Here is a 27,545-nt window from a genome sequence, read left to right as displayed (position 1 = left end):
AAGAAGAAGAAGAAGAAGAAGAAGAAGAAGAAGAAGAAGCTTGACTGGGACTCAAACAGTCCTAAGCAATCTCGAAAAACTCCAGCAACAAAGTTCTGATGACTGAGTGAGGTAAAAAGGTAAAGGCCACATCCGTCAAAGGTCACTTCAAATAAAGAGTGTAAATAAATGATGAGCTTGGCGACCACTCAGCTTAAGTGTTGCCTTCACTTCCACCATCCGCTTCAAGGGGGAGTTACAATAGCAGCAGCAGCAGCAGCAGAAGACAAAGGCGACGTGCGGTGACAGAATTAGAACAGGGAACACATGCTAATGCCAGAAAACGGAATTATGTTTCACGACTCTCTGATAGTCAGTGTGCTGCTTCATTCCGCAGCGTTTTGATGGCTGCGGAATCCAAAAACAAAGTGCAACTGACGGGTTACCTCGACGAGGTGACGCACTGTTTTTGCCCAGCAGGGGGCAAAGCAAACAAGGCTTCCATTCTGTTTGGCTAATTTCTTTTGCCAAAAAAAGAACACAATTCAGTTGATGTCTGCAGCAGGATTTTAACAAAAAACCTGTGAATGAAGTTTTTTTTTCTATTTTTTTTTTTCCGTCACCCCCCCACTTCCCCACCTTCAAACGAGGCGCTCGGCGAGGAAGCGAGCGACTCTTCCCGCGCCGGCGAATTTGACAGCTCTCGCTTGCGGCGGCCTTGAAGCAGTGTACACAACGCAAGGGAACAAACTAATGAGCAAAGATCTGGGAGAGGTTGGTTGGAGGGTGGATGGCAGTCTGACGGGGCACACGCTCTTCTCCGCACCTTCTTCTTGTGTGTGTGTGTGTGTGTGTGTGTGTGTGTGTGTGTGTGTGTGTGTGTGTGTGTGATCATTGTCTGACGCTTCATTAGCCAGTCTCGCCTCATCACACAGCCTTGGACTCTTTCAGCCCCTCAGCGGCTGACCAAATCCTCCTTAAAGGACGCTTCCGCACATGATAACAAGGTCCTATTGGCATCTGATCTGTTTGGTCCCTTTTCCTTGGCAACAGCCGAGGATGCTGCTTCTTCTCCTTCTTCTCCTACTTCTCCTTCTTCCTCTTCTTCTTTTTCGCAAGCAATCGCTAATGATCTGACACCCTCTTGTGTTTATCTTTTGTTGTTGTTGTTGTTTTGTCCCGAGCTCCTTTTTGGTTAATTGCGAACCATTATCTCTGTTGACTCCGAGGGTGGCGGTGTCAGAGGGAATACGGCAAACGCTGACGCATCTCCTCGGGCCGCAGATTTTACCGCGCTCGCGAGTGGGCGGCGGGTACAAAGGCTGCTTAAGGAAGGAGGGTAGGGGGATAGAAAGAGAGAGAAGAAGAAGAGGACGGAGCGCTCGAGAGTAATTCTTTGTTCCCGGAGACTGTCGCGAAGCCTGATGGTGGAGAATGTGGCCTGTTTGGAGGGGTCTCTCAGGTCAAGTCTGATTTGTCAGCCGCCCCCCGGACCGCCCCTCCACACCCGCACGAGGGCGGGGATGATGACATATGATTGTAACGTCTCCTCTCGCGAAGGGACCCCATTTTTAAAAAGAAATTGTGGCTAATCATCGCAGGAGGACTTTCTGGCCACCCGGTCAGATCAGAAGGCGGCAGGAACAAAAAAATAAAAGGGCAGGGGGGTCGGGGGGGAGGGGGGGTAATTTCACTCAGAGAGGTTTCTTAGATGTCGGTGGGATATCGAAGCTGAAAAGGTTCAGGCCGACTTTCGCCTCGTTGCAAGAAAACTTTATCAAAAAAAAAAAAGGTGACATTTATCCACGCGCCAGCGGTTGATACTGTTTCCAGCCAGGAAGATGGTCGAGGATTAATGCCGTGGATCGTCAGATAACTGGGAAACTTTTACATTTAACAGATTTTTTTTTTTTCCTGGCCAGAACTTCACATAACTGAGCTCAAGGGCGGCGCGGGTTGTGTACGAAGGTTATCTATTATCAGGAGCCCGCTGAGCTACCCAGCGAATTGGCAGCATTAATGCTCAGCATCTCAGTAGTTGTGAATTTAATTCTCAGAATTAGCCGCGCAACTCTGCAACAATCCTGGAGGTAGAAGAAGAAACAAAAAACACATCTGAAATCCCTGTGGTTTCCAAAACCAAAAGTTTGCTTGTAGCCCCAGGTACTTTTTTTTTTTTTTTGCCACTGCTGGATTTTTTTTTCTTCGGATTCTTCCGAGACGTTCGGGCTATCATCCCTCACGCCCTCCACCGCTAAAGAAAAAGAACTGCTTACCAAACTGTGTTAACAAAACGCATACAAACAGTGTTTTAAATGCAGGAAGCGAGTGTACATGCATTGCATGCATGCTTTTACATCATCCAGGTGTTTATTTACTGCTGTGGTTGGACCTTGCAGCGACACTGATGAATCTGAAGAAGGTTTTACTTGGTTTGAACGTGTTGAGAGCCGGTGCAGGTGTTAGCCTTCCTAGCTGGATTCATGTTTGGGCTCCTCGGAGGTGCAGCGCTCAGCACTTGTCGCCAGGCGGTGCGTTTGATTGGCAGTTTCTGTGGTGGAGCTCGTGCAGCTTCCTGCTCCCTGCGTCTGCTTGGCTTCCCTCCTCCTCCGCGGCTCCAGAGTCGTTCACCTCAGGCCGACTGGAAACCGCGCGGCAACTCGCCCGTGAAGGCGTGAACGCAAATGCGGATGCTTGTTTGTCTCGCCGCGTGGCCCCGTGGCGTTAACCCCAACTTCACCTCAGAACAGCCGGTATGGACCCTGGCACCACCCCCCCACTCTACACACACACACACACACACACAAACACCCGGCCCCTGGTGTAGTAGCATCACGGTTGGAAAACAAATAGCCTCCCCCCTCCTCAGCGAACTCTGCAGCCACTGTATGCAGCTGCTAACGCGGCAGCGCTTCCTCTGCGGGGCGCTACTTCTGTATCATCAACCATTGAATAACACATCAACCTCTCCATATCTTAAATATTACACGGTTACATCATCCACGACTCCTCTAAGTGTCTCCTGGGAGATTCACGCCGGGATTGTGTGTGTGTTTGTGTGTGTGTGTGTGTGTGTGTGTGTGCGTGCATGCCTGCATTGTGGGCTCAAAATGTTGATGTGGCGCCGGCTCATTTTGTTTCGCCCTCCCGGCAGATAATTGGCCTCCGTTGTGACTGCACGAGGTCCCGGCTAATAGTCGCATTACATTACAATTTCCTGCCACGCTCTCCTGTTTGACCTTTTATTTGTAATGAGCTAATAGCAAGATTGGACCTGGCTCCCCGCATATCAGCATGTTGTCGTGTAGCATCGCTGGGGAAATGTTCACCGTTTACTCAACGCTAAAAGTAGCAGCATGAGCATACGAAAGACATGCATGCCCGAGATCGCGTTTCGCTACATCGCGACTGCCCGCTAGCCCGGTAGCCTGTGAGCGGACGAACATTTCGGAACATCGCCAAAAGTCTGACTGACCGGCTTCCCTCCATTGTTTAGCAGCATTTTCATTATTTGGGTTTGGATCACTGGAAAGTCGCCCTCCCGGGGATTTCATCAGCGCTCTAACTACCTTCAGCGTGCTGCCGGGGATTTGCTAATTAGCATGTGATTTGAAAATCAGCAGGTCAGCATTCGTGCACGCGGAAGCCTCTTATATACAAGAAAGCCCCTTTGGGGAAAATAAAATGTGTTTTGGCTCTGTTCTCCTCTGCCTGAGTGGACATAAAGTGGATGGATTAAAGGTTGTAAACACATCACACAGTCAGTTTTAAAACAAAAATATCTCACTTCAATTCAAAGACGAGCTGCTTGAAATGCCTTGAATCGATTTGACCTGCTGAAGGCGCCGCCTCACACGCGTGGCTGCTTCCTTCTTTTTTTGTTCTAATGCTGTGTAATAGCGAATTAGTGGCGATTTGGCGCCTTATTAGCCTTGTAGCAGAATAGCCGCAAACGTTCTCTTTAAGTCAGGATGGAAATTTGGAGTGCGAGCACAATAAAGGTATCACGCTACCGTCAAATCCTGTCTGTAGTTAAGACTCATCCAAACAAAGCGATAAAGCGCTGGAACACGAGATTAGTTGTGTAGCGCAAATGAGGGGAAAAAAATAGAGAAGGGGGGATTTAATATTAAATTAGAATTTTTGTTCCTTCCTCAGCGCTTAGCTCAGTTGAATGAAGAGACAAAGTCACCCTGGAAACAAGTAAATAATATGCGCCGCTGTCTGCCTTCTCAGTTGACTCCACCATGTCTCATGTCTCATTAAAAAAAAAAAAATTGGGGGGGTGGGGGGAAAGGGGGACCGCGCCACATTAGGGATTAGAAATTTGTGTTTAAGCGTGAAATGAGCCCTGTGCTGCGCACCGCGCCGCCTGATAAATGTTTCAAACCCAGCCTACATATATTGTACAGGCTTTACCTTCAAAAGCAGAGTAGATTAATCCCTCATAACTTGCCACACAGCTTAATCACCTTGATAAATACACCTCAGCGTGTGAGAAAACAGTCAACAGATTTCCTGCACCAGCTAAAGAACACTGACATTTATTGCGTACAAGCTTGCAGCTTCTCTGTGGGCAAATTCTCCCAATGGGGGGGATTGTCTTTTCTTTCTTCTTCTTCTTATCCCTCTACCTCTCTCCTTTTAACCTTTCAAATTTGTCCCGCCTTGTCGCCCCCCCCGCGTGCTTTCCTGCTTTCGTACCAATTCCTGTCAGACCAACGCTCAAGTGATAAATTTTCTCGCCGTATGAAGACACGCGACGCTTCATCTTAATAAAAGCCCCACTCAAATTTACAAAGAAAAACAAAAAGCTTTTGTCTGTTTAAGCTCGTTGTCCAATCCAGCATCCCTTTGTGCGCCGGCGACCCGCTCTGTGATTTATGCCTTGAGCAACACTCCCCATATATCCGTCAACCAGCAGATGCAGATGGTGGCTCCAGTAATCTGCAGGGGAAGGAATAAAAAAAAAAAGGAGGGAATGGAGTGAGAGAGAGAGAGAGAGAGCAAGAGAGAGAAAAAGCAGGGAAGCTGCACACATATGCGGACTTGTTATGTCCACAGTGGCCCTGATGTCTTTTAAGACCATCTGCTTTCCAACTTGTGTGCCCTTGTGAGCCAAAGCCCATCTGTGATGTAAAGTAAATGGCAAAGATGTTGTCTGACGGGTTCACTGAGCAAAAATGCATTGTTGGTTCGATGGCATGGGGACGAGCTAAACGTACCTCTCCGCTTTCCTCGGACGCTAACAAGCATCGGGGCCCATCCGAGTCTAAACTGTTTGTTTTGATTTTTGCTTTGGCCACCGGGTGTACTGTGCAACCTCAAAAGTAGGTCTCTGCTGCGGCATTTCCAGGGCCAGCGTCTCGTTCAGAGGTTTGCCAGGAAAAGTGGGACCAGAGCGGCGCCAGGGGTTAGCATGGCACGTCACTACTTTTTAATTTCCATTTAAAAATATTGAATGTGTAAAGAGCTGTGAGCTTCAAAACCACCGGCTTAATGAAAATGCGTGGACATATGGATGCTTACTGCATTATTTTTTTTGGAGAGTGCGCAGCTATCGTAACTATCTCATTAATTCACAAAGATGGACTACGTTTCAGAAGAACGTTCTCATCAATTCAGATTTTTTAAAAAAATTAAACACATGCTCATCGTGCGCACGGCAACAGATTCTTAGCCATATATTTATTTATTTTTTCATTGCCTTTTAAAGGCCAGAATGATGCTGCCATCGAGGAAGCTGATGGGGTGTCGTTCCGAACAGATGGACGCTACAAAAACCTGTAAACTGTGCTGATCAAATGAGAGTGGAAATTTCAGCTAAATTTATGCAAATTAAGCTCACTGGTGTAATACCCCATTTGTTGCCCCCGTGTCAAAAATTGTTATTAAGTCATCGCAATCTAAGCTACACTTTTCAACTTGTACATCCTTTATTTATTCCTACAGTGTATATTAAATGTTTCAGACGTCCCAAACGTTGTTTCATGGACAATGCAGCACCAACAATCCGGCATTTGCAGCCTTGTATGAATTGTAGACGTGCGTAATGTGTCACGCTAAAAATTGTGCAAGCGTTTCAGGCAAAGCAGAGGCTCATGCAGACGTACAGAGTAACAGAATGACTTAGGGGCTCTTGGCAGTTCTTGGCTTGACTTGCAAATTGAATCAACTGTGCGCTGGACCCAGCACCAGTGTAGCTCAAGGAAAAGGAGTGTATGAAGCTGTTTCAACAGTGCATCATGTTGGTGGACAATGTCAACAGTTGGGCGGCCAATTCTTGGCCAACAAAGCAAACAGCTGTGTGAGAGAAACATTTTAACATCCGGAGGCCTAAGGACACATTGCTTGCACAAGCTTAGCCTGCACTCAGGTTCAGCACTTGCAGCTCTTTGGTCGGCGGTCCTTCCCTTCTCAGTGAGGTTCGCCCGTCTTGCTCCATTTATGGAGGCACCCATCTGGCGTCGGATAGAGTGTATGGGTGGCTCACAAACATGTTTCCTCTGGGGTCGACTTCTTTCTTTTTTTTCTTTACAAACTCACTTCAGACGGAATGAGAAGGAAATGCCAGGTGAACTCGAAGGGGACTGGCTACCAAATTACACCGCCAACTGTTGTTCCTTTCAACAAAGAATCACTCGTCTAACAAATCTGGACCACCTATTCTGTAGAAGCCCATGGTAGCTCATGGTATTGCAATGTTAATATTGTTTTCAGTCAAAATATCCAATTATAGCCGCTTACGTAAAGCAAATCCAGCTATTTTCAAGTCACAATTGACATACATGCATGTCAGACATCAACATCACTCACATCACAGTCTTTGTCAGCATGGGATGTTGCACCTCAGAGCCTTTGGGCTGCAAAATTGCTCTTACTAACCATTCACGTTATGCATTAGTAACAAACAAGTTACTTAAACCAATTGTGGTAATTTTAAGTGGATAACAATGTGTGCATTCATTCACAGAGATAACTAAACAGCTGCATTTTTACAACCACCTGGTTAAATCATCACCACATTTTTAGACATGCGAGTCATGAGAATTTCAACAAAAAAAAAATAATGCTGTTGTGTTTGCATCCAGCAGCATCTCCATAGTTTACGTGCAATTGGCTTGACTTTGCATGGTGTCGCGCTGCTTTTCTGTCAGGTCTGCAACTCATTTAGGCCTTGACACAACCTGATACATTATCAGACTTGGGATCAAGCACTCATTCTCATTTGTTTTGATTTTTTCCTCTTTGCGCATCGGCCAGCATGAACTCACAGCATGGGGAAAAACGAGGATGAGGCTGAATTGAGGCCGCGGTAGCCTGGAGATCATGCAAATCAGTGATTCAGACGACAAAAAAACTGTAGCTCAAATAGAGAAGGACAAAGTTTGAAATGATGAATAATAAACCAGAGGATATGTAAAATAGAACCAGACATTATTATGCACTTGTCTGATTAGAGGTGCAATACCAAGAAATCCGACATGGATTCAATTCCTAATCAGCACATTTGAAATTCTCAACAGTGAGTTTAATATAAACATAACATATGCATTGGTATTCTTTTCTCATCTATGCAAATTTTGGGTCTTCAACTTCTCCTTCCGTGTCCTCTAGTTCTCGTTCAGCCCGCCAGCTGTCTAAGCGAGACATAATCAAAGCCAGGCATGAACCAAGAGTCACTTAGCGCACATTGATCAAACAGATTAAGGGCAAGAGCCCACAACGATGTTGTTTCCTAAGTGCTCTGTCTCATTACCTGCGTGTCCTTGATGGAGTTCTCTGATACACAGTTCAATTCGCTGTATTACATAATTGCTGCTAATTGCCAAAGTTACACAATCCCCCATTGTGCTTCTGTCCTAAGTGCCTGCAGTCAAGGCATTGTTGCAGTCACTTCAGTTGCTCTCAGCTCAGTCTGGTAGTCTGGAGGTTGATGCTGTGAGAATGTAATAGAGGTTTCTTTTGAGATCTGTTTTACATGGCTACATGTACAACACTTTTTAATGTCATTGCACGCTATCCTTGAAAATGTGCATATTCTTCTAAATTCTCTCATGAGTAAAGTTCCTGTCCATATGAGGCTACATTTTTTTTTGTTGTTGTTCATTTTTATTTTTATTTATTATGGAGAGTGGGGCACCTTGCTGTTTCTTCAAGATGAATTGACACGCAACCGCTGTATTATGTTGTGCTATTTAGCTCGTAGCAGCTATAAGGATCAACCTGGGTGAGTTACGAAACTCCAGACTGGTCACAGCAGTCAGAAAATATCACCAGGGCTTCTATTATTGAGTTGCAAATACTTGAATTGTCACTTTTGGGTGAGCTATTTATTTCAGTGGACATAATGGAGAGCTTAGAAGGAGAAGTGATGGTGGTTCACTTTTCATGGAAGCGCTTATAATGTGATTGAAAGCTCTCCATGCACCATGAATGCAGCTCCTGTTTTAGAGGCTACAGTCTATTTCCTGGCTGAAAATACGACATTAATGTAGATTTTGGAAGACAGAATGGAGTTTGAGGGGTATCAAGGAATTGCATGTTCGGGACAGTGGGCCACGTAACCCAGAGGGCAAGATAAGTGGGGATAGAGGATGGATGGATGGATGGATGGATGGATGGATGGATGGCACAGTTAATTCTAGCCATGAAACTCCAGAGGTCACATGGATTTGGAAATGCCACCTAGTGGTGTGTAGAAAATGGATAGAATGTCATTTTTTGTGAGCTATCCATTTTAATGGCCTCATGGAAATGATACAAGAAGAAAGGTGGTTTTGTTTTTCATGGGATGTTCTGCGAGACACTGATTTCTCTTGATTTTAATGTCATTGGAAGCTATCTTTGAAGACATGCATATACCTCTCACATTGGCGGCGCGCATAGTAGCCCTAGAAATGCCCACAACCCATTTTTGATGTGAGGTAATCATCTTTTCCGAGAAATTGGTTTAGACATGCAGTTTAGTGGAAGCGGTTGAGGAGGACGAGTGTTTCCTCTCACTGACTGCAAAGAAAGAAACCCATACCATCTATTTCTATGGCTCCAACCATCCATCCATCCATCCATTTATCCTTGGCTTGTAATAGAGGGTCGACTGATTGAATGAGATTAAAGTGAAGTCAAAGGTCAAAGTCATGTGACCTATTAAACCAATGTAGTCTCCTCAGTCAGAACGCAAGAATGTATATGCCAATCATGACAAAAATGGCAAACTGCATCATAAAGATGTATTAATTTTCACTTGAGTGATATTGGGCAGAACCCACTGGATCCCACTGTAGTCTTGGTGCTACGGAGCTAAATTCGCAGGTAAAGATCCTCTTGGCAGTTGAGTGAAATGTTTGAATTTGAAAACGGCAGTGAGCTGCAACACTTTTGCAACAGCTTTTTGATCCACCGAAGGATGAACGACTATGCTGCACCACGTGATGGGGTTTAATCAATGTAGACGAATGTTATGTAAGTCTGGACAGATGCCGGTGGATATTACAAGTTGATTGCTGAGACAGTACCGCAATATTCCATTTTCAATGCTGTAGCAAAGTTCCATTTTTTCACTTAAAAGTAGATAAATCAAAGCTCTGGGCTTTCTTCTTGATGTAGCGTGTGGAAAAACAACCAGAAGATCAGCACATCCAACAAATCTGACCCGCTCTGATCCCGTCACCTCCTGACTGCCAGTCCTCAGACAGCCCATCTATGTCAGAGCGGCAACCATAATACCCATCTCTGGATGGCCTTGCGTCCGACGGCTTTAGATAACACACTTGCATAACGCGCAACCGCCTGAATTTATACCCGACCCGTCCGCTGCTGCCTTCAGGGTCCAGCTGTATGCAGCTGGTCCTGTTCCTGTTGGCGCCGCACTTTTCATGATGCCCGGCTCTAATCCCTGTATGTAATCCGGCGGCTCCGGCAGCGGCAGCCAATCACAACCTGTTTGTCCTCTGTAATATTGGAATGAAAATGCCCGACAGCGGAGCTGGAGCATGTGACCGCAGTAATGTGCCAGATAAAATGTCCACTGCTGCTCTGTCCTGGCTGCATTACTCTGCAGCAGCGGTGGACTGGCCATAGCGAGGTTCCACACATGGTCACGCAAAGTCTCCTCATTGGCGTAAGCTGCAGATGACCCTTAAAATGATCATCCTTACCCAAAACATTTGTCCAACTTATGTCCTGCAAGGCAAATCTCGCTATGTCATGCGAACAGTGAGCGCTTCAAAGGTACAGGACTCTCTTAATGTTAAAGTCTGTGGCGCTTTAAAGTGTATAATGAGCATAACCTATACGCACATGCTGAATTAGCCACCCATAAAGAGACGACCACAAGACTCCAGAGTTCCCTCCTATGTGTGGAGTTTCCCAACAGGTGGAACTGAGTAATACCCAACAATACAGTCAAAAAATGTCAGAGATGAGAGAAAGTTTTATACAAATTTTGGTGCTGTGTCTTTGTCTCAGTTCATGGTGCCTCAACTACTTTAGGTCAAGTGTGCAATATTTGGAGATTTTGAAGAAGTAACAGCAATATGAAGTGGTTGCATTTTAGATTGCAGTGTCTTTTCCCGCCCTACGGCCACCCCGTCCAGAGCTTGCCAGTGAGCTACGGTGGCATGCGCACCCAAACCTGGATACCTCGTCCACCTTCTTCCTTGTTGGTGAGCAGTCACCGTGGATTGTCCATTCCGGCTTCCTTAAAAATATGGCGGTGCAAAATGGCAGCTAACTGAGAGCAAGACCCTTGCTGTATGTATATATTCTTAGAAATATGTGCTGCTATTATGCACTTTTATTGATCTGTTTATGGAAACCCATCAGTCCATTCTGTCTGGCCAAAAACTGAACGTAGAACACGGGCGGATCATAGTCCAAAAGAGTTGGTTGATTTTGCAGCCTGTGTATGATGTAATCATTACATCATAAGATAGCGTCCCTAAAAATGTCCCCCCTCCCAAATCCTCAGGAATGGTTGGATTTTGAAGCCAGTTAAACTCCCTCTGTGTTTTCTGAAGCAGTTTTGTTTTTTCTTTCATCTGAAAGGTTCAGCCGAATCCCCCTTTTTCTGCAAATTCAGCACGTGCGGTAGAAATGACAGGGGCATCGCCGGATGGATCCTTTTTGAGCGTCAGAAGATTGGAGATCTTTTAATGGATGCAAGGCCCATCTCTCGATGTTCGCGTCCTCATGCGGTGCCCTGGTGTGGCTGCCGCGCACGTAAACACGCGCGCAAGCGGAACCACCCACTGTGAGCATTGACAGACAGGGACCGGGGGAGGCATGGGGGGTGGGGGGGAGGAGCCTCGTCATTTGAAGCATGAAATCCCTTTAACCAAGTCCTCTGTCACTCAGCAGCCAGCAGGGGGTCACAGCAGGCGCGGCCTCAGACGACGTGCAGGTTAAGAGGGGGGGGGGGCCTGTGGGGGGCAACGGATGCGCTTAGCGAGCGAAGATCAACAACTTGCAACAGCACTTCCACAGACTCTCACTTCGACACCCCCACCACCACCACCACCACCACCCCAGTCAGCAGGAACGCCGTATTAACGCCCCCACAGTTTGGCGGCCGATGTTGTAGCACTCTCATCCTCCGCCATCGCATTTTATGTTTTTATACATTTTTTCTGTATTCATGTATTATTATTTTTCTTCCTTCTTTCCTCCTCCTTTTTTTTTTTTTTTTTTGCATCAGCAGCAGCAGCACTTCCCTCCCTACCGTCCTTTGTACATTACGTGCATTGTGCTCCGTGAAAGGCGGCGGCGGCGGCGAATTCCATCTCTTACCTCGCCGGGTCACGGTGTGTTATTGCTGCACCTCAGCACTCCCTCACCTCGCATAATGCATATTTCCCAGGGTGCAGCGCAGCGTTCCGCCTCTTTAGGCAGAGACTCGGAGGTAGGCGTGTTGTTCCTTACTGAAATGAAAAAGGCTCGGCGCCTCCCCTGCTTAATGGAGAGCCCTCGCGTGTGTCCGCGTGTGTTCGGAATATTATGGGGTTTAATTTTCCTTTTTGTTTCACTTTGCCACTCGTGTGAACTTCTGTCAAGTTAATGAACAAACCCTGTGGTTTACAGAAGAGAGGAAGAGGAAAAAAAAGTCGTTTTGCAGCATTTCATGGGCTTTTAACAAGATTCTGGGGACAGCTTATGAATTATTAGTAATGCTCCCTAATATTTCATCATAACACGATATAAGGGAGTTTTAAGATTTGAGGCCCGTACTTTTGCTGCTATTTTGCGCCAGCCGCGGTTCCGACACTTTTCAGGGAGCGGGATGATGCAAAGTTTTGAAAAGTTTGTGACACAAAATGAGACATTTCCACAAAGGCAATCGACAAGGCATAGCAATGTCCTCAGGAAAAAACAGAGGTGAACAAAACTGGCAGAAAAATCGAGCGGGGATTTCGGGAATGACTGCTAATGGCTGAGTTGAAATGATTATTCACAAACAACAGAAGACGCGAAATGGCACAGGTCACGTAATGGACCGTTCACTACGTCATAATCAAGTCGGAAAAACTGTTCCCTTCAAACCGGTAAAAATAAAAGACCAAAAAGCTCAAGTGTGTGCAAACCCAAATTAGAGGAGGTTGTGTGGGATGATGTCATTTTCTAAATATTTTCTCAGTGCGACATTCTTCTAAGACTTGCAGAAACGTGCCGGGGGTCCCTCAGCGCTCGTGTTCTCCTCTGAAAGGGGCTCTTTGTGAGATAATATTATTAACCAAATTAGCACGGATATGAAGAAAAGTGCCCGACCACTTGCTGACAATACGCTGATCATCTCCTTTGTGCCGCAGCCTTTTCTCCGTCTTCCAATGACAGACTGAATGGACATAATCTCATTAGACATGTAGCGGGAGCCGCCGCCGCCGCCGCCGCCGCCGCCGCCGCCGCCGCCGCCGCCGCCTTCCATCTCACTGATCGGCACCGCCGCCGCAACGCTTCCGAAGTGGGAGCGAATATGTATTTAAGGCCATTATCGTCAATTCGGCGGACGGCATGTGGAGACCGCGGCGGTAACACCTCAGTCGATCTTAACATAACGTTCAACTCTGCGGGCTCCGCCGCCTCCTCGCTCGCGCTGATTAGAACGTCGCGCCGGCGTCTCTCGTCTTAACCGGCTTGAGAATCACCCAAATAAAAGACCCGCCTCCCCACTTCCCAATCACCCACCCTCCCGCTGCGCTCACTCTGCCCGCTGCTGGAGATGATAAAGCGGGATTCAGGTTGAATCGCGGCTGGGCCCGCAGTGTGCGAGCAGAATTTCCAGCGGCTGCTGCTGATGCAGCTGCAAACTATAAATAGACCCTCAGCCGGCGCCGTGCGGCCGAGGGCAGGACGGCTCTGGTTGGTTAACCCCTGAGACCCGGTCCTAATCTGACCCCAATAATAGGAGGCATCATTAGAGTCGGCGCGGCCGGCTGCCTTGCAAAGGAAAAAGCAGCTCCGCCTCCGTCTGGCTTATCAGGGACTGTGCAGGAAGCGGCGCCGTCAAACTCCTCTTTGTCGACTACCTGTCGTCTCCTCGTCCTCCCGCCGCCCGCCGGCCATTTCCTTCTGCTGCGCTCTGCAGTCTGCCGCAAAATGCAGGCAGAGCAGTGCGTGCGCGCTCTGTCGGGGCCTCGTCTGGGCTCTACGCACCCCTCTACCACCACCAAAACCTCCATTGACCGTGTGAGGAGTGAGATGGTTGGAGTGAAGTTTAGGGAAGATCAAAATCCAAAACTGCATTATTTACACTAACAGGATCAGAGGAAGCATTGACCTGGAGATCCTCTGATGATGGTTTGGTGGAGTTTTACACTTCTACCATGAGGAAGATTTGTGCTCCGGGAGGATGCTGCAGACACAGAAGTCCTGCGTATTGTGCGCCTGGACAAGCTCAACGACAGGGACGGAAAGGGTTTTAGCCTCGATGTCGCCACGTCATGCGCATCAGGTGGAGTTCCCGACGGCCTTTCAGATCCGCAGATGGCCGTCGGAGTCGGAGGAGTTGGAGGCGTCACATGTGCCGCGTGGCCTGGATTCAACAAAGCAGCCGTACGTCGGTGCTTTAAGTCCCCAGCTGTGCTGTGGCTGCAATCAAAGAGCATTCATCCCCCTGGTGAGCAGCCGTTTTGCCTCCATTTGCCTCCCCCTCACCTCGCCCCCTCCCCCCCATCCCCGCCGCCGCTGACACTCACTCACTCACCCACTCACTCACTCACTGTCTCACTCACGCCGCCGAGGAGGCAGGAAGAGGGAGACATCTACCGATGTGCTGATTCGCTCGGATTTATTACACCAGGGGTTTATGGGTCAGTCTCAATTAAGAGGTGGAGCCATTAAGGAGGGATAGATAAAGAGAGAGTGACCTCTCCGAGGCACGAGAATCCTCTGCGGTGCCGGGCGCTTCAAGACGAGCAGGAATCTGACACCTGTCTCGGGGCTTGTCTGCGTCGGGAGTGGGAGGGGGAGGGGGAGTGGGAGGCAATTTGTAACGCATGTTGGATCGAGTGGACCGTGAGGGAGGAGACGGCAAAGGAAAAAGAAACGTCTCTGAAGCCGCGGCTCAAAATAGGGCCGGCTAGCTCGGCTGTGCAAAATCGCTCCTTGGTTTTGATGTAAAATGAATGACTTCATTACACATTTTTAGAGTTGTCTGATAACCCTGCGAGGAAGCTGATGAAACGGCTTCGGAAGAATACAGAATGTTTCCTCTCCTGTCTCTCGGATGGTGGAATTGTGAGATTGTTTTCATTGTGTGATAGTTTTTTGCTGGCCAATTCCGCGCACACTGGTTAGCTCCATTTCCAAGCAAGGATAATTAAGTTAATACATTTTTTTCATTGGGGGGGGGGGGGGGGGTGTTAGGTGACCCACAAGAGGATTATGCAGGTCTTTAAAACGTGGCACTATTTTTATTTTTATTTTCAGAAGGAATTTGCTGCAGTAATGAGAAAGTTGCCAAAGCCGCTGCTCATTGATTCGGTCAAGCTTTCGCTCGCAGACACTATCGGCCCCTCGGTGTGTGTCAATTTAAATCTTATCAGCACTTAAACTGGTGAATAGCTGCAAGACTTTATTTGATTGAGGCAGTGCTGTGTCCACAAAAGAGTATGTGTGTGTGTGTGTGTGTGTGTGTGTGTGTGTGTGTGTGTGTGTACTTTTTAATATTTAAACATCTGCGTATACATATATTCACACACACACACACACACACACACACATATGTATTGTACATATATGTTTTTTCTTAATACATAAAGATGTTGAATATTATACAGAAATATACATACCGATTATACATCAAGATTGTCAATTCAACCAGATAGTCAGAGGACTCCTACAGGACAATGTGAACACCGCTGATTCTTTATTTCTATTTTTCTGGCTGGCTTTCTATGAACGAGAAACAGAGACGGCCTAAACTGTTGTGTCTGACAGCCTAAAGTGTTGCGCGAGAAACATCTGAGAGAGTAGCCAATTAGTATTTTATTCCAACAATAGACGGGCTTCGCATAGCTAGCTTATTGGCGATATGCACATCCTGCTCTCGTTAAGTATATAAAGTAACAAAAACAAACACAAGTTTTGACAGTTGGTTAGGTTAGCCAAGAGCGTTTTAGACGCTTTTTTTTTTTGTCTTTGAGGGGCGTTTGCTCTTAATGGCAGAAGCAGGATAAAGACACCCGTGGTGGGGGACCGGACACTGGTGGCGGCTGGCGTTCTTTGCTAATGACTCTGCCAAGGCTAATGATTCAGAGAGGACCGGGAGGTAATGACGAGAGGACGCGACGGTGGCGCGAACAAAGCAGAGACGGACAAAGACAAAAGTGAAAAGATCTAAAAAGGTCAAAGCAGCGAACGATTGGCTAATGACGGAGGAGCCGGGCCCAGCCTAAAGGCGCAAAGTGAAGCGGCCCCGTGTGAAGCAAGCGACAAGGTGCGATGAGAGATGACCTCAAGGCCTCGCTCCTGCACAAGTATGTGCTGTCTAAAAAAAAAAAAAAAAAAAAAAAAAAAAACAAAACGGCGGCCACGTGCCACCGCTGCTGCTTCATTAGCTAAAGAGTGTGATAGCAGGTGGAAAGTGAGTAATTATTTAGCGCCAATTATTGCCATTAGCTGCTAATGAGCTGATGTTTTGTCAATTAAAAATTGATGGAGCATGTGCAAAGTCAAAAAATCAGGTCACTGTTGCCCGGGGGCCGAACGCACCCAAGATTGCCGCTCACTTGTGACGCACCCACACACACACACATACGCGAGCATGTTGCAGATGTGCAGTGCATGCAGCTACACTGCGGCGGCGGCGATGTTCCCACCTCCCCCTTTGCGCAAGTTCTGTGCGTTTATGTGCAGTCCTTCGCAGTGACAGCTTGCCCATAACGTGGTATGCAAATGCCAAATGTGAGAGTGTGCAGCTTTTCACAGCTGCTTACATCTTAATGATGCATAAAGCCTAAATTTGATTTGAGCGGCTGCTCTAGTGAAAGGCTCTCGCTCTGAATAACTAGGGTGGGGGGGGGCGGGGAGGGAGCAAAAAAAAAAAAAAAAATTCGAGCATCAATGAAAAATAGATTCATATAGCGGCCTTGTTGCGCAACTTTATTTCTTTTCAGATCCACTGCGCCTGGTAGATACATCTGTATGCAAGCTGAGAAAGAAATCCTCGCGCTAAATGGAAAAACGCCTCCTCGCTATGTTCAAATGATTACATAATAGTAATATTAATTATGTTACTACAGGCACGTTTGCACAGTCTCGCTGTTGATTTTTGCCCTCAAAGTGCCCTCACCTGTTGTGAGTTCCACCTCTACCTGTGCCACCTGTTGTCTCTGTGACACCTTCATTTCACACCAGGCGAACATTTTCCTCTTAGCTTCCCGCGCCGTCATGTTTGTTCAAATTAAATGTTCTCCACACGGCTCGATGCTATTGAGCTGTCGTCCATGTTTTGACAGCTCCTTTCTCTCTTGGCTTTTTCCATTTTTTACCTAAAGCAGCGCACGGTCGGCATGTCACACGCGCTCACACACAGTTGCAGCAACCGTACATGCCATGAATCTGTCAGCGACTTTCCATGTCGGTCCGCGTTTTCTGCTCTAAATTCAGCCCTGTGTGCAGACGTTTGCAAGCCCTCCCTGTTGCGCTTCTAAGGCAGTTGGATTCTTATCATTCTTAAGAATCAAAAGAGCCGTGGTCAGGCCTCAGCTGCAATACAAGCAGAGGAGGTTGCGAGGGAGCTGAACCCTTGCAAATTCGGGCTACCCAGCCACAGATGGTGCAGCAGCAGATTTTCATCATTAAAAAAAAAGGTACTTACAGATTTTAGCTGAATACCCCACTGGCTTGGGAGTGTGAAGTGAACCTGAGACCTTCTATGATGAAACAGAGCACTTAGATCATGATGGAATGAACTGTCAGATCTGGGACGGCAATGATGCTGCATGCTCCGCCCCCTTTTATGAACAGCCAATCGCTTGTCGTGTTTTAGCCGAACCAGGAAGATTACCAGCCAACCATGTTGTTTCAACCAGGGCATGTGCACAGTAGCTTCGTTTAATGACAGATACTATATAAAATGTCTGAGAATTATGTTTGTTGGAATCAGTTTGTATCTAACTTCACTAGCGATCAAGATATATGTTTTTATATAAGACTGTCACATCAGAGTGTGAGTGATCTTGACCTCATTCATTTCAAAGGAATCTGGCCTTTTGTTGTTGTCTTACCACTCAGATAACCGAAGAATCGTAAGACTTGGTTGAGTGTCACGACTTGCCTTCAAGCCTTTAGATAAACGCTGTTATACATCTCCCGGCTCGCCGCAGAGCCAGTGAGCACATCTGCCGTTGCCTCTCGCGCCAGTAGGGAGCCAATGCACTGTTGCCGACAGGAAAGAAACCTCACTGTCGAGTGATTGAGACCGACAGTTTATTTAACCGCCGTCCAAGTTTTCTTTCTTTTCTTTCTTTCTTTTCCGAAAGGCCCCTTTTGAGCAATTTTTGTTTTCCTCTCCAAAAAAAATCCAACTCAATAACGTGTCATCCAGTGTGTAAGGTTGCATTCTCTTGGGTTACAAGTGACAAACCTCCTCCTTGTTTACTCTTCTTTTTGTTGTGTCTGCACCGCAAATTTCCCCTCGCAGCGCCACTTAGCAAACTGAGCCTGAGGCGGTGTACGCAAGAGGTCACACGAGCTAGCCCGCAGTCACTGCTGCTTTCCCGCAAGACATCTTTTTTTTTAATGAGTCTCTGTGTACATTATGCATCATGTGGGGTGCTAATCATGAATCTGCTTTGACGTTGTTTACCTGTGGCGGCGGCGGTGTTGGGAGATGGGGACAGTTGAATTGGATCGGGATGATAGAATCTCCACCAAGGATCCCCGGTCAGCCAACAATCCCCTTCTTCAAAGCGGCATTAGTGGCTCCATTAAAATCCTGCCATCCTTTTTCCTTTATGGCCGTCTGTGGCTTCCGCGGAAATCACAGTCATTCAAATGCTAAGAGACTTAGACCCTCCCGTGGATGTCACAAAGGAAAGAACTATTCCGTCATCTGCCACACAGTGGAGGGGAAAAAAATAAAACCCCAAAATATTAACCAGCGTTTTGAATATTCCCTCTCCGTCCGCCTCTGCAGTATCTCATCACGGTCCATTGCCTCTGCAGGTAGAAGACTGCCTGACACACACAGAACCCTGTAGCATGTCCATCTTCATTAGGACTTAACCACGAGCGCGACTACATCCTTTGCAGCTCCCCGAGAGGGTTGACGGCGGCATCGGTGTCGGCAGGCTCTCAACCCGTTGCTTTAGACGTGATGGTGAACAGGGCAACAACGTGCGGCGAATGAATTAAAGATCTGATTGCCGGCGGGAGTCCCCTCTCTGCGCGACCCGGCCAGCGGGACAACAATTCGTGCATGGGAGGCCCTCATGTGGCCCAATCCCCGTCCATCATCTGAAAGGGTCATCTCTCTAAATCTCTCCCTTCTTGCTTCACAGGTCACAGATGGAGGAACCATTAAGCAGAAGATTTTCACCTATGATGCAATGTTTAACACCAATTACTCCCACATGGAGGACTACCGCAGGCGCGAAGACCTGGTCTACCAATCAACAGTCCGGTAAGACTCGAAATCGATTCGGTTCATCATAGATTCCTCCCACGGTTCGTCCGTCCATCCATCTTCTTACCTTCTATCAGCTCCCCCTGCACGCCGGGTCTCGGGGTGCTGGAGTTCTATCTGGGCCGTCTCGGGGTGAAGGTGGAGTTACACCTCGGACAAGGCAGCGGTTCGTCACAGGGCTAACGCAGCGAGACAAACGACCATCCGCACTCACACTTAACGCCTGCAAATACTTCACCCCTAAATTGCTGCAGACGAGCGTGCGTGTTATGTCTCCATGCTCGTGCAACACTGAAACTAATAGGATTTACTTTGAATCGATTTGTGTACTAGCTAACCCCACTTTCGCGTTGGTTCCGCCTCCACAACACTCCGCACCGACACACCAATTTCAGAGGAGATCACAAGCTGCTGACGAGTTATATTTGTTACTATTAAAAAGTTGAATTGGAATCAGTGTAGTTACCCGCGTTAGAAGTGCAACCATCACCCAAACAGACACGATCAGCAGATCGGTATCGACTAGTTCGGAACAGTAAGACTTTTCATGGGTCGCAGTCTGTCTTTGATGATCTGACGTAGTGTTATATCGTGCTTTAATGAATCCTTTGACGCTCAAGATCCAGCAGCTGCTCAAGCACTGCTGGAATGTGTCACGTTCCCCAGGCAATTGAAGTACAGTGCAGGGTCCAGGGTTGGAGTTTCCAGTTAGCCTACCGAGTCTGTATTTGGACTGTGGGAGGAAGGCTAGTAACCGAGGGGCAAGGACCAGGTCGAAATCAAACATCCTTCCTGCTGCTAGGCGCAATTGCAACACTGAGCTGCCGGGACATTCTAACTTACTTTATTTCTCCTCTACTGCATCTATTTTGAACCTTGTGATTTTACTTTTCAATGAGGCAGCCTCACGGCGTGACCAGAGCAAACCTGCCGCGGCTCATACACAACTTCATTCCCATCCACCCGCTGGCGGTCAACCCGGGTCAGGCTGAACTGACCAGAGGAAGGAGGTCATTACATGCCGACGGGAGACGTAGGCCGACTCCAATCATCCACTGTGCGGAGGATAAAGAGTCCGGTGTCTGAGATTTAGCTAACATCTGGCCCTGATGTTTTCCGTCTCAGGCAGGAGTGCCTCCTGCTGGCGCTCAACACGCAGGAGCTTGGCACTGCCGTCTACTCTTGGAAATGTGCTGATGGTGGATGAACTGAGGTGGAAAAGAAGAAGGGGAGGAGAGACTCTGTGGCTAAATTTTCCAGCGAGCATCCTTTACGGACAAATAAATATCCAGGAGTTCATTGTAGTTGTGGCAAATAACCAATGTAAGCGGCTGAGGGTCAAAGGATCAAAGAGTCAGAGGTTTGAGTCCCGGCTCCGACTGTCCACATGTCAAGGTGTGAGTAAGGCCCTGCATGGCAGTAGCCGCCCACCACTATGTAGGTGTGAGTGTGAGTAGGTGAATAAGGGGCTTTGAGCTTCGTCAAGATGAAAAGCACCACAGAAGTGCAATTCTTTCTTTGCTAGCCTGGAGTTTAGCTAACTCGCTGCCGCTGTGGTGGTACGACCAGCAACAGGAAAATGTGAACCAGCGTCAGTATTTCATGTGTCCCATATCTGTTCTCTTTTTTGTGCTCTGCCTTTTCAATCTTTTATCCTGGATGAACATGTGATATTCATCCCTCGCGATGGTCCTATTTATTTATTTATTTTAACATTCCATCTTCCCTGTTTGGTTATTCTTTCACTCCAGGCTTAAGAAGCCCCCCCCTCCCTCCGTGGCCTCCTAAGCTCTTCGTTGTTATATAGAATTAATGGCAGAGGGCTGAACATCCTCGCAACACGACGCAGGCACCGCTCGTATTTACGGCATCATTTCCTTTCACCTCTGCCCGTCTCTGTGCGCTATTCTTTTGCGCTCACGCTCTTGGACAGCACTACCTCCGTCTTGTTCCTTTCCATCCCGTATTACATTGTTTTTTTTTCATTCCTCCCTTCTCATGTGCGGAGTGTGTGGCTGCCCAGCAAGCAGACGATGATTAATCTGGACAATCCCAGCAGCCCTTTGGGACAGTCGGCATCATCGCAGGCGAGCAGTGCACACACTCCCATGCACAAGAGGCATGCGGACGTGAATGTCCACACAGGCTGATAACATGATGCCCCCCCTATGCTCAGACACACGCAGGCACACACTAGCGGAGGCGAGGCGGAGGAGCGAGTGACCCCCGCGCACCTCCGTGGGGGGGGGGGCATCTAGGGAGGAAATTTGAGCGAAGCAGCCGGATTATACTCCGCATTGAGCTGTGTGAAAATTGGTTTGTGTAAAAAGAAAAATCTTAGCCTGCGTTAGCCAGCCAGAGGGAAAATGTGCACTCCCGGCACGACTGAGTCTATTTTCCATTTTTGTGTTTTCATTTTTTGGGATAAAAGGTGGAGGTGCTGTTTCCCCGCACAATCCCTTATTCCACCTTGAGAAGGGTGAATCCTGCCCACAGCTGAGCTGAGCGCACTGATAGAACCGCGTGTTCAACCAAATGACGCGCATCCCAGCAGCCTTTTTGTAAAATAACCTTCTGTAGGGACCCACGGTTTTGTTTGATTACGTTGCCGCCGCAGACTTACGACTTGGAAACAATTACGGAGTAGCACGTTCGCTTTTCACCGGCGAGGCGGTTCCTCGAGTGAGAAGCGATCGCCGACTTGATCTGCATCCGTGGCCCTGTCTCGCCTCGCCGCGGCAGCCGAGTGATTGAGAATGGGAGCAGCTGGAGGACCTTTTTTGTATTTGAGTGCTGACATCAGTCCTCTGTAGACAAACAGCCGGTATTTCACGTTGCGGCTGATGATGCTTCAAGATTAAAGACGGCACGGCCGACATTCAGCCTCCAAAATAACGTAAAAATATTAAAGAATGAATGGGGGCTTAAATGAAAGAGCAGCGGTATGTTTCAAACATGCAGCCGTGTTGCTTTAGATGCTCACTGGCAGAGATTTTTCTCAATTTGAGATTGAGACTTTATTTTTCTTCCTCCGTGGAAGTCGGGGTCTGTAATAGGGCAACTAAAACCCCACTGGGAAAAGCTCCCGGAGGATCGTCCGGTCTGATGTTTTTTTTTTATTCCGGATACTTCAGTTCGCATCCTGTCTTTCATCCTCCTCTCTGGTGCCCTCAGCTCTCTTCTTTACCGAGTGTGAGGTGGCGAGATAGGAGGAGAAGGAGTCTCTGCATTGTCTTTTGAAAAAAAGGCACATGTGGATTTTTTTCAAAGCAATAAAAAAGAAAAAAATGAATAGGAGCAGGGATGTGTTAATTATGCCATTAAACTAATCGGAGACCTTCCTGCCATTCCTCTGGAGGCTGCTGACTCGCAAATTCTGCGTAATCGCGAAGCTTTCATTCATAAATCTCTGATGTGCTGAAGCTGCTAATGTTCTCACTCTCTATATAATGCCGGATGATTGTTTAATGAGGTATCGATCCCTTTTAGAGGAACTGTGGCAAAAAAACAGCACATGGAATAATCAGATCATAGTCACAAGACGCGAAACGTGTAGACGAGGTACAACACTGTTGTCTGGGACGAGTTAGTGACTCAATTGGATGTCACCAGTCAGGTTGGTGGATCCACCCTTTCTGTAAATGTAAATGTCCAGTTATTTAGTTTCATTTTGCAGCTAAATGCTCAGAACTGTAACAGCTGTTCTGGTAAATTGCTGTGAACTGGGATCAGCAATGGGTGACAACAAATTGCTGCTTCTAGCAGTGGTGTTGCTGCTGTGGAGGGCTTGCCAATGCGAGTGACTTCAGCAGCAAACACAAACATCCATCCATCCATTTTCTCCACCCGCTTCCTCCTGCACTCAGTGTTGCTGAGGTCTGCTAGAGCCTCTCCCAGCTGCCACGGGGCGAAGGCAGGGTGACACCCTGGACAAGTTGCCACTTCATCACAGAGTTCCTAATCGGCCTCACATGCACGTTGGACTGTGGGAGGAAGCTGGAGAGTGCAAATGTGCAAGCTCCACACAGAAAAGGCCCCCCGGGATTTAACCCACAACCTTTTTGGCTATGAGGCAACAGCGTTAACTGCCACCGTGTCACCCAACAAATGCAAACAGTAAATGTTAAATCTGCAAGTTGTTTACACCAGAAGAAAAACAAATACAATATAATGATGAGATAAGAACCATAAAAGAGGCACGTAATGAAACATGAAGCAGCCAACATAATGCACACAAAGGGGTTTTGAAGCAAGTGTAATCAGCAGAAGATCCTCCGTGTGAGGGCTGTCTGTGCGATGTTTGTTTCCCCTGGCGTTGGCGTCCTGCTTTCAACCCTTTTTTCCACCAAACTGCGGACATGAAGCCACGGATGTTTTTTTTCCCCAATAGCAGAAATGGATCCATAGCTTTCCACCCCAAAAAAAAGAAGGCTAGCAGCTACTTTGCAGCATATCCTGCTGGCTCGAGACCAATCCCACCTCACTTAGCACTCCGAGGAATGATTTGTGTTTCCTAGTAATTCCTTAAGAGAAAATAAGCGCGATGGCAGACCCGTCTTTGCACCCAGTGGTCGGGGAGATTCACCCTTTGTCGAGGGTTTTCTGTTCTCCAGTTGCCAGTCCTGACTCCTTACACTAATGTTTCAGGCCTGAGAGGAAATTTGACATTTTCCTGCGTACAAGGGCTGGATGAGCTATCAGACGGCACTCAGTCAAGATTTGTTTATTTCACCCTCCATCTTGAATCTTGCATCTCGGCAGGAGGATCTCAGTGGGGGCACCTGCGTAACAGGAAATAGCTTTCTGCTGCAATTCCTCAGGGAGAGAGCGCCGTCATGGGGGGTTAGCCATCGATTTTTCACATGTGTATGAAATTTGTCAGTTTGTTTGTTGAAGTTTCCTTTGCTTTCTCTCTGGGCGCCTGTCGAAAATGATAAGTCCTGTGATGGCTTTTGTTTTTGTTGAGTTTTTTTTGTTTCTTCTTCTTCCTTTTTTACGTTCAATATTCAGCCTAAAATACCAGGGTTAGTCAGATGTTTACACATTTCTTATTTCTCAACAATATGCTAAGTATACATGGCATTTGAAGAAAACTGAAGCAGTAGGGCAGTTTGGCAGCTGCATCAAATCAAATCATAGTTACAAGATGTGAAACGTGACGAGGTACAACACTGTTGTCTGGAACAAGTTACTGACTTGATGGGATATCACCAGTCAGATTAGTGGATGCACCCTTTCTGTAAATGTGAATGTCCGCATATCATATATATTGAAAGAAAAAAAAATAATAATTATATATATATATATGTATATATATATATATATATATATATATATATATATATATATATATATATATATATATATATATATGTATATATATATATATATATATATATATATATATATATATATATATATATATATATGTATATATATATATATATATATATTTTTTTTTTTAGTTTGGCAGTTTAGCAGATGCAACAAATCAAATCACAGTAACAAGATGTGAAACCTGTTGATGAGGTACAACACTGTTTTACAAGTTAATGACTTGTTGCATGATGTGATTTTGGTTTTGGACAGGCTGTGTTTTAGCATCCGTAGGAGAACTGATTTCCTCCAGTCATTTTTTTTTTTTTTTACTGTTTTCTTGCAGTCAGTCAGGTTGGTGATGTTGTTGCCAACACTTAGATTGTCGTCAGAAATTGTTTGTTTTTTTTGTTTGTTTTTTTTTGGGGGGGGGGGGGGTTGTGACTACTGATACAGAAGAACAACAGAAGGACAAAAAGTATTCAGCACCGCTGTCCGTGGTCCTGATAGAAGTGTGGGATTTGCTCGTCTCACTGTTGCTGTGCGCCAATATATGGAATACTGAAAATATGCCATTCATATGTATATGCATATGTGTAACAGGATCAGTCTTAGTCAGTTATTATTATGTTCTTGACATCCTGATCTTGGCTGTAAATCTTTGGTAAAAACCACAAGACAGTGGGCAGTGAATCTCTTATTTCTATTATCATTTTTAACCGTACATGCCTTTTTTTGTTGTTTATTTGCCTGGCTGGTGCCTTTCCTCCGGCGCCCAGTATGGGAAAACGAACAAGCAGCAAGCGCATGATGAATAATGTACTGCACACAGGACAGGACAGACGGTTAAAGGAAGAGATCATTTTTTAATATGTTTGTTTTCCTCCGCTTCATGCCTTCGCTTCACACCGAGCGCATTAAAAGACAGTTTCTGCTGAACCCAAATGCATTTCCCCGCTCTTTTTCTTTTTCTTTTCTTGCGAACAAGAGCGACGACACCCAAACCCCCCACCACCGCCAAATTACCGACTGGCTCCAGCCGTTAATCTGCACGACTTTAAATGATGCGCCCGACGAGTTCAGACGGACGTGTTTATGAACTCCACTGAGGGATCCACCTGCGAGGCGTTAGAGTTCCATCAAAGGCACGAGCGCAAGTAGGACACGCCGAGGGGAACTGGTTGGCAAAAAGAGAAAAAACAAACAAACAATACTTTGAAAATGAGAAATGATCCAAACACCGTGAACGTCGTTAACCAAAGTCGGGCTTTACCACCCTGCCTACAGTTACTGCCACCTTTAAGCCTGCCAGGAAAGCTTCATTAGTGATTAGTAGCCTCCCTTCCAATTGTTTTATTCCCATCTAGTACAGAGTGAATCAATGGTGGTATTTTATAACAGCAATATTTATTTATTTAATACAGAAGGTTTGTTTGTTTTAAAATGAATTAAGAAATAAATCAATTTCAAATGATTGCTACAAAATGACACAAACTGGTCGTTCTCAGTGGCAACACACACACAAACACAAACACACACACAGAAAGAAAATACAAATTGTCAATGAAAGATGCACATTGACAACACAAGGCAAAAATATCTCCTCAAGAACAGGTGGAGGATACTAACTAGCTAGGACTCCTTTGCTCCTGTCACTTCTTAAACAGGCAAAATCATTCAGGAGTTTGATGTTGTGATGTTGCCACTGCAAGTTCCTGCCATCGAGCGGACAGTAGGCCCTGTAAATCTGTCCCTTGCAATTCTTGCAAACTTGCAAGAATTAGACAAATCAATTGGGTACTGCCGTTTGAGTGCGAACGCTCACACCATTACAAATAGAAGGGTTCGGCACACGTGAGGCACTTCCTCATCAGATGGCGTGATGTCACTAATAACAACAACGCAGTGCTTCCAGTCCCAACTCATCGCTGTATTAATCGCGGGGGGGAGTTCCCGCGTCAAATCTAATTGAAATTTCAAACGTTAATCGACCTATTAATAGTAAAGTGAGGGCTGCTCAGCAGAAGGAGAGCGCGCGAGTAATACCGGCGTCACATGTTCCATTTTTAAATGGGGATTCTCGGCGGACAAGCACCTCTGAAACGCATGACATCAAAGATTAGAAACGGTGCTGAAAAATTCATCCGACTGGCCTTAATATTTAACACAAGTCTCCGCGACAAGATTACAACCTTTTCCTTTTAATTCTGATGGACTTCTCTTGCTGCGGGACCGGTGGTAGTGGTGGTGGTGGGAAACAGTGTTGTTGGAATTACCCCATAAAAGTAATCCAACTACTGATTACTGATCTAATTACTTCTTTAACGACTTTATTTCATAAGTAATCAATTTCTGATTACTTTAGTTAAAAAAAGATAAAGTAATGGTTGAGAACATCTCATTTCCTGCACCTCACGTACAACACACCACAATATTCTTTCATTTAGACGAGATGAACTCAAAATAATGTTTGCATTTCCAGCTATCAAATGCAATTGCTGTTTTTTTTTTTGTTTTTTTTTCTTTTGCCGCTGCCATGCTTGTTTTGGTGCATTGTCGCATATTGATGTTGCATGAACGGCTTCATCATCAATCTGTGACCTCGTTGTTTTCGGTCTAAATTTCATTTTGTGGACATTTTTAGCGAGCAAAATATTTCAGAAAAGTAATGGAATCGTGACTTAATAAAGTAATTATGATCTATTTACCAGTTTTGCCAGAGTAATCCCGTTACATGACTCTATTTCTAAAAGTAGTTTAAGTACAGTAGTGGATTACTTCATAATAGATTAGTCGCCAACACTGGTAGGAGAGATGCAGCGTTGGCATTTGGGATATTTGTGTTTTACTTCTCTTTGCTGGCCTCCTCAGCCTCCTTCCTGCAAATTTCCCATACCCGCCATCTCTGTCTTGCTTCTGAATCCGTGAATACGGCAGGAAGGGATTGTGGAAAACAGAGTGGCGCCTTTGTTTGTTAAAAAAAAAACAAAGCAACAGACCACATCAGCATTTACTATAATGTAGACTGCCAAGACAAAGCCAATTACCTCCCCCACCAGCGAGAGATTCACTGTGCTATTCTTATCGTTTTGCACTGTGCTGAAAAGGAGGCCTGTTTTATTCT

General features: G+C 46.3%; 1 protein-coding gene across 3 annotated transcripts in view; it reads left to right on the top strand.

Moving 5' to 3' along the window:
- The window catches only part of igsf21a (immunoglobin superfamily, member 21a), a 192,249-nt gene that overhangs the window by 89,141 nt on the left and 75,563 nt on the right, over positions 1–27,545 (top strand). For all 3 annotated transcript variants that reach the window (XM_076025080.1, XM_076025082.1, XM_076025081.1), the window contains exon 3: positions 18,981–19,102. In XM_076025080.1, the coding sequence (XP_075881195.1) occupies positions 18,981–19,102 (122 nt within the window). The remainder of the gene's footprint in view (positions 1–18,980; positions 19,103–27,545) is intronic.

Source organism: Nelusetta ayraudi, unplaced genomic scaffold, assembly GCF_046127955.1.
Source record: "Nelusetta ayraudi isolate G7.1 ecotype Tasmania unplaced genomic scaffold, CSIRO-AGI_Nayr_v1 ptg000017l, whole genome shotgun sequence".
In the NCBI taxonomy this organism is placed as follows: Eukaryota; Metazoa; Chordata; class Actinopteri; order Tetraodontiformes; family Monacanthidae; genus Nelusetta; species Nelusetta ayraudi.
This window is presented reverse-complemented; position numbering and strand designations above follow the sequence as displayed.